Source organism: Chaetodon trifascialis, chromosome 12 (assembly GCF_039877785.1).
Source record: "Chaetodon trifascialis isolate fChaTrf1 chromosome 12, fChaTrf1.hap1, whole genome shotgun sequence".
NCBI lineage: Eukaryota > Metazoa > Chordata > Actinopteri > Chaetodontiformes > Chaetodontidae > Chaetodon > Chaetodon trifascialis.
The window spans coordinates 4,537,541-4,551,472 of NC_092067.1; the positions used below are offsets into that span (position 1 = coordinate 4,537,541).

At 40.6% G+C, this 13,932-nt stretch overlaps 1 protein-coding gene across 2 annotated transcripts; it reads right to left on the reverse strand.

Annotated features, from left to right (window-relative positions):
- On the reverse strand, nt 1-11,893 carry prkag3b (protein kinase, AMP-activated, gamma 3b non-catalytic subunit). Of its 2 annotated transcripts, none has more exons than XM_070975732.1 (13): nt 11,776-11,893; nt 8,038-8,104; nt 7,579-7,721; nt 7,370-7,451; nt 5,537-5,595; nt 4,942-4,987; nt 4,739-4,790; nt 4,364-4,490; nt 3,892-4,057; nt 3,550-3,587; nt 3,184-3,330; nt 2,589-2,682; nt 1-145 (listed from the first exon to the last, which is right to left on the reverse strand). In XM_070975732.1, the coding sequence occupies exons 1-13, from the start codon at nt 11,791-11,793 to the stop codon at nt 114-116; spliced, it is 1,071 nt and encodes a 356-aa protein (XP_070831833.1). In that variant the 5' UTR covers nt 11,794-11,893; the 3' UTR covers nt 1-113. The 2 variants fall into 2 exon arrangements, with proteins under 2 accessions (XP_070831833.1, XP_070831834.1); XM_070975733.1 differs by having other exon boundaries at nt 8,023-8,104.
- Nucleotides 11,894-13,932: the final 2,039 nt, after the last annotated feature.

Here is a 13,932-nt window from a genome sequence, read left to right on the forward strand (position 1 = left end):
TGGACATGTTTCCATTTTCACTTGGTCTGGAGCCACAGTCCTGCTTCGCTAACCTCTCATCGACTTTGCCACCTCAGTCATGTTTTACGTGAGCAACCTCCATCTTGTTTTCTTCAGTCTTGACAGCACGATCGCTCATAAATATCTGGAAAAGATGAAATGAGAAATTTAACAAGAAAAGAGGAAAGCTTTCTTGTTCTCTACCAAGTTTACCTTTTGTGACTAAAACCTCACTTTTGTCACTTTGTGATGGGTGGAAACTTGTGGTGTTGTCAGATAACTGAGGAGCACCACCTTCTACAATTTAAAACACATTCTCAACATAAAATGTAGAATCTATTCAACAACAAGCTCTTAAGCACACAGTCTAATGCTATAGACTGCTTCAGTAAGGCTGAAACTCAAAGCCATGTTCACATCAGAGGAACCAGAAAAAGTGGAATATTTATTTTAAGTATGCATACATCCATACATGTATGGATCAAGGTGTTTACATTGTTGGACAGCTCTGAAATACAATTATTGACTGCATCCTTTTTTGGTCATGACATTTGATAAATTGACTGACTTCAGGGAGCAGATGTAACCACCACTGGAGCAAATCTGGACATTGAACATCCCACTTGTGCAAGCGGTTCCTCCAAGATGGCCGCTCATATTTAGGCTAAATCTGGTGTGATGTAAATGCAACATACTGTAAGGACATGCTGAAAGGAGTGATAACACACGCTTGTCTTGTAAGGTCTTCAGCCTAACATGTTAATTAACTTGTATTTGAGAGAACATCTTGATCATATCACATGATCCTCATCACCAGATGGAGATGGTCCAGTCATTCACCTTTAAACCAACTTGGATTAGGAATCCTAAAGAGGAAAATCTAATCTGTGAGAACCTGGCAAACTATGACTTAGAGCTAAAACTTGAGTTAGCAGCCCTATTCTGTCTGCTGAGGAAGATCATATCATATAATCAAACACTATTGAGAGCACTAATGTGCAGAGTTTGTTTTCTCAACTGCGGTTTGCCAAAGCTGGAATGAACTTTGAACCACAATTGTTGCAGTAATTTACTGTAGTTATTTGATGTGGAAATTATTTTAAAAAAATGCAGGAATGGAAAAAAGCCAATGGTGGGAGACATGGTCTGATACCAGGAGAAGCCTGACCTAACCACGTCTGAAGTGTGGAGTAACATCCAGACAGCTACACAGCCAGTAAAATTATAACTAAAGTAAATCAATCAACCCTCTGGGTTATCACTTTAATCCCCAAAGCACGAAATACTTAACAACTCTTCAGATTCAGTTTAGACAAAAATCATCAGATAGCTTTGGAGTGTGTCAGGTGAGGAATCAGAACTTTCTCACACATGCTCATAACTAAACATTCTATTTCACCTTATCACATTAATTACATGAGTACAGACAATTTGTCTCCTCTCATATCATTAATGTGATTATCTGGTTGCAGATAGCATGTCAGCAGACTAAACCAGAGGTGGGTGGGAATGGTACAACATTCAGATGAAAATCTCAGTATGTGGGCACATTGACAGTACTGTGTATGATTTGAAAGTCACTACCTTAATATGTATAGTAAGTAACAGATTAATATATGCTGAATTGAAAGGAAGTTGTGAACAAGGCACAGGTGTACTGAAAGTGTGTTTTCTTTAATTGTTTAGTTGTTAATCAAGATAGATGCCATAACTACATGGGTAGCAACGCCCCCTCAGTTTACCCTTTTGGAGAATCTACTGAAGAACCACAACAGGCAGCAGTGAGACCCTGCAAGATGCAAGTTCAGACAGGCAGCCACTGGCAGCTTAGGTTGGGTTTCCTACCTGGGATGTGGAGGAGGAACTGTAGCATGAAGATGGTGGATGATTGGTGAAAGAGGGATGTTTGGGGGAAGGTGTGGACTGTTGGTGTCAGTACATAGAGGATAAGGAACCTGCTTGGTTGGTGGGAAGGATCACAGGATTTTGGCTGAGGTAACTGATCTGGATTTGAAGTTGGATTGGAAGTCTAGTCTTCAGTAGTTGTTTTGGCTGGACAGAGGGCTTGCAGGGAGCTTCTGTTTATTTTCCAGGGGTAGGATGTGTCTCTGGGAACATTGTATTTGATGCTTCAAATGAGAGTTTAAGAAGAAATATAAGAACTTTGGAGGAGCATGAGGTTCTTGATGCGGTGGTTGATTTTGAAAGGGCAGAGGAAATGGTTAGCAGCAGAACTTCTGAAAAGATTTCAAAGGCTGATCTTGGTGGGAGTACAAGATGAATAGATGAAATGATAAGGAGATTTCATATAGGGAGGAAACTGGCAGAGTTGGAAGTTTGATGTCAGAAAATTTAACAGCACAAGAAGAAAGACCCTCATTGTCTTCAGGAGGATGAAACGGATGAATAAGAGTTCGTTCAGTAGGAGCATGAGCGTTGACAGGAGAAGGAGCATAGGTCGCCAGAAGCAGCTGGAAGCTTGCGAGGATTTGAAGGCACATAGGTAGATGGACAGATAATCGGGGGACTGAGAGAAAGAGCAAGGGACGAATTGAAGGGGTGGAGTTAGGAGTACAGTGCATCAATACCTGCAGGAGTGAGAACCAGGGCTTGTAGAAGGTCAGATAGAGAAACAATCCCTTTCACCACATCGTCACTGTCAACCAACACCAAACGATGCACCTGACAGAAAAACCCAATGGGACTTGGTTACTGTGCCTTATCAGACAAAATTAATCATCACTGGTAACTTCTGTAAAGTAATGGAGGTGAGAAAGAAAAAAAAAAAAAGACAGAGGAAAAAAAGGTTACACTCCAGAACAGCAGATGGAAATACTCTGGAAACAGTCTGACAGAGTTAAAAAGAACACAGAGAAATAAAAAACATATTTTCAATGCTAGTAGTTTTGTATCAAAAGCCCTGTTTTTCCTCTGCATGTGAAATGTTGAGGTTGACTCATCTTGAACTGAGGGGCTGTTACACAAATGCATGTAATAAAATATGATTTGGTGCAACTAACTATTCTCAAACATCACATAATAGCATACTTGACCATAAGCTCGCAGGTCGTAGCATTATGATCTATGCTGGAAAAAAGATCACAAACATAAATATATTAATCCTGGTGTGAACATTACTCATCCTACATTTAATAAAATATGTCACTGTAGCACACGTGTTACCTCAGCCTTAGCAATGCGGTCGATGATGGTCTCCAGTGTTTCGTACGGGTAACACTTGAGGACTCCCTCCACCCAGCAGGCTCTGGAGATGATGGCCTCCCGCATCGTCATGTTCAGGTTGTTGTAGTTTTTCTGTGCTGCGAGGTTCTGAATGATGGGGAAAAAAAGAAAAAACAATATTGTTCTTTCACATGAATTTGTTTTTCTGGTCTGTTTTTTTTTTTTCACAGTGATAAAAAAAAAATTAAGCATAAATTCATCTGATTGAACATGACAAGGCAGTTGAGGGAATCACAAGATTTCTATGAATACTATTGTCTCAGCTAACAAAGTTGCAGTGATGTAGAATGCATGAAATTAACTTACAATGACATCAAACCTGGAGTACAGTGCCACCACTTTACCTACAGAGGAGAGAGACGTACAGACCATAGATGGTGCAGACAGGGTATTCTGCATAAAAGAAAACTTTCAGAAACAAACAATAAAAAATGGCATCCACTATTAGTTATTGATTATTGCTGCTGGCCTGAGTGTGAATGTGCCACACTTCTTCGTTTAGAGTAAACCGTTAAACACTGCCTCATAACTTTCAAGCATCAAAATGGATCCAAAGTGTTTTGGAAGGAAACCCTCATACTTTACATACATACTTTACCCTTTTCCTGGTGCACTTAACCAACAAATGTCAGTGTGATGTTGGAATACCTTGCTCATTGACTACAGGCAAAGCGGACACTCTTCTCTCTACAAAAGTGGTCAGTGCGTCGTAAACAGAGGCTGATTCCTGGACTGTTGCAATCTGTTTGAAGGTACCGATTGCCACCTCGCTGATCCGCTTTTGAAGAAACCTGGGTTTAGGAATCATAGATCCCTGCAGGGGAGGGAGGAAAGACAACTAGTACACAATATTTAAAAGTCAATTCAACAAAGAAATCATACAGACCAACAACTGAACTCTCAGTTCTTCAGTTCTTCATTTCTATCAATTAGAATTAAAGGAAATATTTTTTTGTATTGTGAAACATAGATCCTTTTTTTTCCCCTAGGGCACAGATGGAGCATGTCTCCATTTTTTATTTCTATTTTTGGGACATTTTCAGGATCCAGTGTTTTATATCTGAAATCTGAAAATTCTCTGATGCCTTCAGAGAAGCATTACAAAGGGAAGAAGTCTTACAAAGATGTGGAGGAACTTGAGGATGCGTTTGTGAGTGAGGATGTGGAGGACGTTTCCTGATGCCGGGTCGATGACTGGCAGCCGGTGTATCTTATTCTTCAACAAGGAGTAGATGGCATCAAACAGACTGAGGAGACAGTAACACAGTGTGATAATAATCACACCAGTGGAATGTGAGATGGAATAATAAGATTTGGTGCTCCGTCATTGCAGAGCAGGAAAGCTGCCCATTTACAATGAGTTTAAGGATAAAACTTTAAGACTCCTGTACACCTTTTGTACAACAAATGCAAGTCATTGATAATAATACAATATTCAAATGGACAAGAACAGAGTTACAGCTGTTCAATGACTTATTTGACAGGCTGGTTTCACCTGCAGTCAGGAGTGATGCTGATCAGTCTGTTGATAGAGTGTAGATAAATCTCTGCCAGCAGAGAGAAACACAAGTTATTAACACAAACGACCAAAACAAAATGTGCTACAGATTTTTTTTTTTTTTTTTTCAAAGAAATAGAATCATTGTGTTAATCCTCAATGCTTTCGGCACTATGAGTAACTGTTTGTGTTGTACAGACCTCTCCATGTCTCAATCTTGTGTTCTTCCAGCTCATAGATCTGAACCTGCAGACAAATCAAACCACATGTGATGGTCCTCAGACAGTGATGGTCCTCTGTCAAATCTCAATGACTCCTGGGATTTCCTGCTTTTTTAGGATAATGGATAATTTGACATGTGACACCACTGTGGTGCATTGCATGTTCCCAAAGTGTCCCACAAGAAATCTTTTGCTATTGGCCTTTAATTTGGATGAACTTTGCTTGTATCATTGTTAATGCTGTATTGTATTGCAATCAAACTGCTTTATTTGCCTTGTTCTTCCATCCATCCATCCATTGTCTATACCCAACCATCCCTTTCCAGGGTTGCGGGGGGGCTGGAGCTTATCCCAGTTGTCAACGGGCGAGAGGCGGGGTACACCCTGAACCTGGCCTTGCTCTTTATTGCTATATTAATATATACAAATAAAATTCTTATTAATAAAGTTATTTTTATCATGCAAATGAAACACCAAAATGGCCACAGGCATCCAACAGACTTATTCTGCTGCTGTATGTGTTTACTTGCTGCAAATGTTTAACACAAAGATACCATTCAGGAGCGCAGCTCACCAGAGGAGACTTGTAGTAACGATGGAGAATGTTGATGAAGTCAGTGATGGTCAGCATACCTGCAGAGACGCAGGCGCAGGCGCAGACACACACACACACACACACACACACACACACACACACACACATGCAGGCACATTAGAAACATAAAACATGGGTTTATTGGCAGTCATTAGCAATGACAGTAATTTTTATCCTCCAAATTTTGTTGCTTACATGAAGAAAAGTTTTCAGTTGAGGAAGTAAGCAGACACCATTGGTTTAAAGGTGATTTCACTCACTGTTGATGTAGTTTTTGTAACGTGGACATTATGAATGGTATGCTTTGAAGAAAGGATGCATAAAAACGAGTCACGCTGTTCTCTATCACGTACAGTCTAGACGTCATCTCAGTTAGTTTTGTAGGTAGGTCAGTTTGAGACTTGGTTTGTAAATATTTACAGCCTGACGTACTGTCGCCTTGTGTTTGTCTGTGTACACTGAGTCAGTCAACTTAGGCGCTTCTCTGACTGATGACTCAAATCATTGACATTTCAGGTACAGCTCTAAAGCTGACATTAAAATTAGCTTGTTTACATGGATCTTACAAACACGATTCCAAAAAAGCTGGGATGCTGTGTGACATATAAATGAAAACAGAAAGCAATTATTTGCAAATGAACTGTTAACCTAATATCCTTCATGCAATCATGTGTGGTGAGCCGTTCTCCATCCTTACTTGTGAATGACTGAGCGTTACTATCACTTGTTACCAATGAACCTGTTCACCTGTGGAACGATCCAAACAGGTGTTTTTGGAGCATTCCACAGCTTTCACAGTCTTTAGTTGCTCCTGTCCCAATTTGTTTGAAACTTGTTGCTGCATCAAATTCAGAATAAGCAGCTATTTCATGTATATTTTGAAAAATCAATGAAGTTTTCAATTGGGTAGATGTCAAAAAAGATTAGCAAATGATCACATTCTGTTTGATTTATGTTTTACACAGTGTCCAAACTTTTATGGAATCAGGGTTGAATTTTGATTTGCGAGATAGTTGTTGCAGAATTCCGGGAAAGCATGCCTATGCCCCCCTCTCTGATTTTGCCTCCCCCAGAATTTTGGCTCGCATGGCACCCCTACTTGACATGCATGTTTAAGGCTGTTGCCATTTCTATGACAAGCAGAAACTGAACGCCCACAGACCAGGCTGTTAAGTGTGAGATGATCAGTCCTGCATGTTTGGTGAGTTGACAGTGTTTGCCATGTAACACAAACGTCTTGTCGCTGACCTGCTTTCCTCTAAATGTGAGCACATAAACTGCACCTGGATCATGTGAAACCACCTATCCGCAGCCGGGAAACCTGAACCCACAGACCCAACTTCCAGAACTGTGGGAAGGAACCTAATATAGGTCACACGCCTTTGAAATGCAAGATGCTTCAAAAATTTGACTCAGATTGCAATTAAACATATTGGTTTTCTTGGTTTTTACTAATGTCATTTACTTTTAAAAAGTTGCATGATGACTTAGCCACATCCCTCTCTTATAATTGTGGAGTTGAAACAGGATTAAAACAAATTATTATTTCATTAAAATTTCCAAATAAGGGATTCAGATCACTGTGTTAAATTGGACTTGTTTAAAACTGTAATCTCTGCAACAAGACTGGTGAGTAAAATCTTCTAAAGATGACCATAATATTGAAAATATGAACCAGGTTGCTTAAAATGTTCAAAATGTTTTAATTTTAGAAAAAAAAAGAAAAGAAGAATGGACTGAACACCTATAATGAGTGTCTGCAGAGACACAGAGACAGACATATACTGTAGACAGAGATGTATTATGGCTCACCCACAAAACACTTAAGCTTGCTGTCCCACAGTGGTGCGGCCCTCACACCATTAGCCACCAGGGCAAAGAAAGCCTTCTTCACCTGGCAAAAAAACACACACAAACATTTTTTTTCAAGAATTACAGCCCAAAATTGTTGTGTAGTTTTTGCAGTTTTGTGTTTTTTGCTGTCAAAAAAGGGAACTTAACTAAACAAAAATGTTGTATACCTGAAGCGTTGTGTCAAAAATGACCAGTTTAGAGCTCGTAGGAATGGCATCGTAGCAGCAGTGACTCTTCATGAAGTTCATGTATGTAAACCTATCAGGGTCTGTGCCTGCAGGGGGCGCAAGAGCATGTGTTGCATATGTACCTAGAAATAAAGGATTTGAAACACACGATAAGACCGTTGCAGAGAAAGATGATGTTAAAACCAAATGTCGACAACCTTGTTGTGAGTTGTATTGGGGTTGGACATCAGCATGTGGTTTCATAATCAAATCAGTCAGGTTGGGGTTTGTTTACCGTTGTCACTGCTGCCAGGTCAATATCAAACTGGTCAATATCAAACTATTTATGTTCGGTTTCCTCTACTGTGCACATACATCATACTATGAGTAGCAGTAATTGTATGTCGCATGGAATGCAAAAGGAGCTATTGTCAAGCAATACACACACAATTTTCTTACCTCTGCTCCTCATTGAGAGAACATCCTCTTCTTCATCCTCCTCCTGGTCAATCTCGAACAAAGGCACCTGGGACAGCAAGTATATCAACAGTTCACGAACAGGCCAGAGTTTACGCACTGAAGACTGCATTAACTCTGCAATGACCCCCTCCATGTTTGGCGGTTCTGAAGGCCTGCTGCTCCACAGCAGCCTTGCACAGCTATCTGAGATTTGAGCAGTCATGTTTAATTCCTGTTTCTGGGTGGTAATTCATATCCTATTATTTGACTGATGCTGTGGTTAGCTCTTGTCAGATTGTACTCATTACAAGATAGTCACATCCAAGAGTTTCAGCCTTTGAAAAGCTGCATGCAATCACTGTTTTCAGCTGAACAAGAAATGGTTTCAATAAGTAAACAAACTGATCCTTGAACCACAGTGTCTTGTTTCCTATTTCAACCTGTGTTGAATACTCAGATAACATGAACAATTCAGTTCTGGAGTGGCTGAAATGCATCTTTGATGGGGGTTGGCTAGCAGCTTTGTGTGGATGCCGTTTTTTCTTTGTCAATGACAAAATCACAATGAGGTAATAGCTTATTGCAGAGGAAAACATTTGTAACATCTGGAGGAAAGTCCTGATGTACCCTGAGTGGATTTTCATTTGCAGCTTAACAAGTCTTGTCTGTATTCTGGCACAAGTTATAAATATTTAGGTGGAACAGACTGTGTCTAAAACATTGGGTGTAGAGGCAGCTGTAAGGCGTGTCGACAGGTTGGCTGGTGCATGTCATGGCAGCAAGCCAAGAACCTGTTGGTAGATGTCAGCATTGATGGGAGGAAGCATTCAGAGTCTGGTTGCCACAACTGAGTCCAGAGTCATTGAAGAGGTATTGTCAATTAAGACAGGCTGCCAATAAAGAATTGGCAGCCTGTGGCAAAAGCTATGCATGGACAACCATAGAAAATCTATGGAACATGGATTTTAAGCAACCTCAAATCTGGAAACAATCAGGTTATTTATGAAGCTATTCCCAGCAAGACTGAAGAAATGAATGCCCCAAATGAGTACTTGGAGGACTTCCCAACCTAGACAGTGATTTTGGAAGATTCAGGGGTCTGAGCCTAGTCTTTGACAGAGGTGAATGGATCAGAAAGTTCTTCAGTGATGAGACATCACAGATGGTACATCCAGATATTAGATGCTGCATTCTATATTGCTGGACTGTTGGACTGTAGATAGAAGCAGGAGAGGACCTGAGTGAACAGTAATAGTGCTGCTTCTCTCATACTATACCAAAAGAAGCCATTTGAGGTGATATAAACTGTTGGCAAGATTGATTGGTTATTTTGTACAAAGAAACAATAAGATATTACTGACTGTCCCTTGACAACATCTTAAAAATTCAGAAAATATTATCTTAAACTTGCTGGATGTTACAGCCTTAGACTGGAGATTAGGTCCAGGTCGGTCTGTGGGTCAGTTCATCACTTTTTTCCACACTGAAATGTCTCAGCAGCTATTAGATAGATTGCCATGAATCCTAATTAGTCTGACTTGTCTTCTAGCGCCACCTTGAGATTAACACTTATGCTTTTGAGTGAAATTTCTTCATTGTTGAATGGACTACGATGAAATCCCTTGACTTTCCTTTAATTTGTGCAGTTCTTTGGTTTAAGACCAAAGGTGCAAAGATACAGTATGATATTCCCGTCTGCCTCTGCTGTATTTTGTCTTCATTGCTAATAAGCAAGGTTATCATGCTGTCATAAAATGGTGAACAGGGTATAAAAGTTATATCTGCTTAACATTAGCAGGTTAGTCTGTCATTATGAGTGTTGTTAGCATGCTGATGCCTAACAGTGTCACAAGCATGGCTGTAAACCTACTTGTTGTAACACAGACAATGGTGCAGATGCCACTCCATCCCTTCAGCACCTTCCCATCAATGTATACTGTAGTTAGTACAACTCACTACTAGACTAAAACCTATGATATCCTGGAATGACTACAACTTCCAGCATGCCTGGGAGCAAGCAGAGATTTCCAGAAATAGCTGGAGGAAGTGGCAGCAGCTCTGGCTCAGCAACCATGAACCTGAGGAGTGATTGACTGAGGCAAGGTTTACTGTGTCTTATATCAACACTGTCACTTTGGAGCTTATGTCCTTATGCCACAAGTGTGTGTGCACTTCAAAATTCTTTCTATCCAAAAGACAAGCCACCCTTTGCTTGTAAAGCTTCAGTGCAAATAAGACCATGTTTCATGAGGCTAAAGTCGACAGCTAGTTCTCTTATCAGGATCATGTTTCAGGATCATCCAGTAAACCTTGTCAGTTGGTGAATAAAAAAACATGCTGTGCTGTGTGAGTTTACATGTCTCTGGCATGATACAAATGGTAATAGATATGTGTTTAAACTTCATGTTTGGCAGTAAACAAACACTGTCAAGATAAACATTAGAAACTGCATGAGGTAAACATGGGGGAAAAGGAAATGAGAAACTTGCAGATAGAAAACTAAACATACAAAAACAGAATGACTTCAACAGCTGTGAAATTAAAATCAACGTTTCAGGTTCTCACAGCTTAACAGCTACAAACACAGTAGCAGTGCATGCACACAGCCACTGTTTGGGCACTATACACAGACAATCAAGCACCAGACCAGAAAAGGGCTGAGTGCACTACATATCAATGATGAAATGTAGTTTAACAATGACGTTTTTATTGACTACACACAAGTTCTGATCAATTATATTCTGTATCACATATTTTAGTTTGGTGTAAATCAAGAAACAGTTTTCCAAACATTGCCTGACAGTGCATCATAAAAGCATTAATAATGGTATTTTAATATCTGCTTTTAATGTGCATGTTGCTATTTGATGAGCATTTACAACAGACAGCAGATAAAAACTGGCCTCTTTGTATTTCTCTCCCCCTTTTAAATGGTGCTTTTTACACTAATCGGATAGAAATTAATCTTATATGTAACATCATGATGTCATCAAATTAACCTGCTGTGTAATTGTTTATGTGTATTTTACCATATTTGTTAATGCATTCACTCATGTTGTCAGTATTCTCATTATTGCTGATGAAGCATTAAATGGAAAACTGCATCAGGATTTGATTTGAAAAGCTAACTTTACAGCTGCTGCTGAAATTGTTCCTCCGTTTTTCCTCCGTCACAGCTTATCCAGTAACACTGACATCTCATGTTGTAATTTAACCTTCAAATCACTATTAGTTTCCAACTAAACGGCATGTATGTTGATTTTGGAAGTATCCGGTAATTTAGGTATTATTTAGTTGCATTTTTGATGTGGAGCAGGGTTTTGATGAATGCATCATGCTGATCATAATGAAACAGCTGAAGTGCCTCTTAAAAATGCTAAGTTGTTGTGTCTTTGTGATTCTCTTGGTTGCATATTTCATGTTTCTAGCATCTTCTGCTGAGAGGAGAGAAAGTGCCAGTCGAGCTCGCCTACAGGCCCACCTAGCCTAACCTTCACCCCTGCTCCCACATTTTCAAGCCATGCTCACCATTCCAGTCTCTGTCCTGTCTGAGCCTAATGCACACAGTAGTTTTAGGTTCAGAGTAAAAGAAGCTCTGGTGTGTTTTCTTTGAAGCTTTTCAGTTATAAAGTCAAACCCACACCAACACACACATTTTGGTTACCAACACAAAGACACGGCCAGCAGAAGACAGACAAATCAGAGGGGGGTGGGGGGTGAGTCAGCAGAGTGTCTTACCTCTGCAAGAGGCTCCATGGCTGGGATTGAGGAGCAGGGGGTACGCCTCTGTGGAACCCAAGTGACTGGCAAAACCCTGGACTACAACCCTCGCCCCGCTGTTTAGCTCAGACATCTGGAAGGCTCTGCTACCATGTCAGATAAAGAAGTGATGGAAGAGTCCAGACATGATGAAGAGGAGCAGAGTAGCAGAGGAAGGAAGGACGGAGGTATTGGACGCAAAAGACAAGGGAGACAAGGGAATCTGTGCACCACATGCCAGCTTCAGCCAGCTGGGTCTGAATGTCTGGGAAAGACTGAGGTCTAAATCTGGACTGAGGGGTGAGAGGCCTGTGGTATTCACAGAGGGAGAGAGGGAGAGAGAGGGAGAGAGAGAGGGAGTCGGGGGGTGGGGGGAGGGAGGGAGAGGGAAAGAGAGTGGGAGAGGGGGAGAGAGAGGGAGGGAGAGAGAGAGAGTGGGGGGGAGAGGGAGAGAGAGAGTGGGGGGATGGAAAAAAATGTGTACAGGGAGAGTTGGGGGCCGAGGGACAGACATATACCTCACATGATTTGTGGTGACAGACTTACAAGTACTTCTTTATCAACCATTAGTGAGAACTTCAGGTGGCAACGTCATTAACATCTGAAGAGAAAAACAAAGAGGAGAAAGCATACGCCTCGTTCCTGTCAGAGAAGACACTGCAGACTTCTGATGGTGCAAACGACCGAGCCAGATCACCAATGAAGTTCAAAGGGATGAACTCAACCCTCACTAACACGACTAAAGGATCAAAGATAAAATCAGTAAATCAAGCAAAAACACCAGAAGAACCTTTAAAAGTCCTCAATAACTGAGAAGAATGACAAACTTAACACAGAAGCTGAAAATGGTGCAAACATATTCATTCTGGCTGAAAATCAAATCTGACAAACCAATGAAGACGCAAAGTGTTTTTCTGGTGTAACGCAAACAGTGTTCAGTCTCAATTATTAACAATACACAACCACTGCTGCCTGTCAGTTTGTCTCAACAGCTTTAATGTGCAGGTGTACACAACTATATGAGTGGTTCTGTCTGTGTTTGTGTGGGATTCTTACATAGGGACTAATTAACATATTGTATGTGATTACGGTGGAGTCACCAAAAATTTACAAGATGTGCTGCACAGCAAACAGCTCAGTCTTCTCTCTTTGTCCACTTGGGGGCAGAGTAACGAGCCGCAAACAAGACAATGATTAATCATCTCAAAGATCTGTTGGCAAACAGTTGTCAAGTTCTACATCCAGCAGGCATGCAGCAACAGAAGCATTTGGGGTTGTGATTCTGGACAAATGTAAGCACAATATTTACTGTCCTTTAAGCTCTGCTCAGGGTTTAACTAACATTTGAACCAGCTGGCTCCACTGTGTGCCTGTCGTTTGGTGCTGGGCAGGTAGTGCACAGTGACAGAGGTTGATGAGAGCAGTGACAGTGAACATGCCATGCTCTGCAGAGCTGAGGGGACCTGCAGAGTCAGGTGACAATCCCCTGTGGCTTTCTCACAATGAGTGACAACTTTCACATTACACTTCATTTGATCCTTTGTCAACTAAAAAATAAGAAAAAATAGACCAGAGCAGCTTTAAAGCTTTGCCAGTTCTACTGTTCAAGCTTCACTGGGCCATTAAATGTCAAACTATTTACAGACAAACTGATTGAATCGAGGAGACTATCACCTCCTTTTCTGTCCTGAAATCTGATGCGGCCTTAAAATTCACTGAAATGCTGATGAAGCATGTAATCAAATTTCAAAAATATTGTTAAAAATAACACTGAGACTTTACCAACACACCTGTAAAATTAATCATAAATTTAGTTTTTCGCTGTTAATAGCTGTTGGTCATTTTAGCCCTACAGAACAACCTGTGTCAAGTCAAAAGAAATAAAAAAAAAAAAAAACCCAAAACTTAAATAATTAAATAATGCTGAGCACAGCAAATCCCTGCAGTTGCCTTCTTGGTGGTGAAAACTGTAAACTCTACATTACTTCACCACTTCACTCAGTCCAGGTGATGTTTGTTCAGTGCAAGTCAGGCAGAGCTTAAAGCTCTCTGAATCCCGTTTAAGATAGATTTCTGATATTCTACAGTGTTGCTCTATTAATAAACACCTCCTGCTGCTGCTGCTGCTGGTGGTTA

Bases quoted from the DNA above. Each gene is read 5' to 3' on its own strand.
- prkag3b (XM_070975733.1), bottom strand. The intron at 3,331-3,549 runs GTAAGTTAATTT...CCCATCATTCAG, and splicing joins ACTCCAGGTTTGATGTCATT to AACCTCGCAGCACAGAAAAA. The intron at 146-2,588 runs GTATTGATGCAC...CATCTTTTCCAG, and splicing joins CCTGGTTCTCACTCCTGCAG to ATATTTATGAGCGATCGTGC.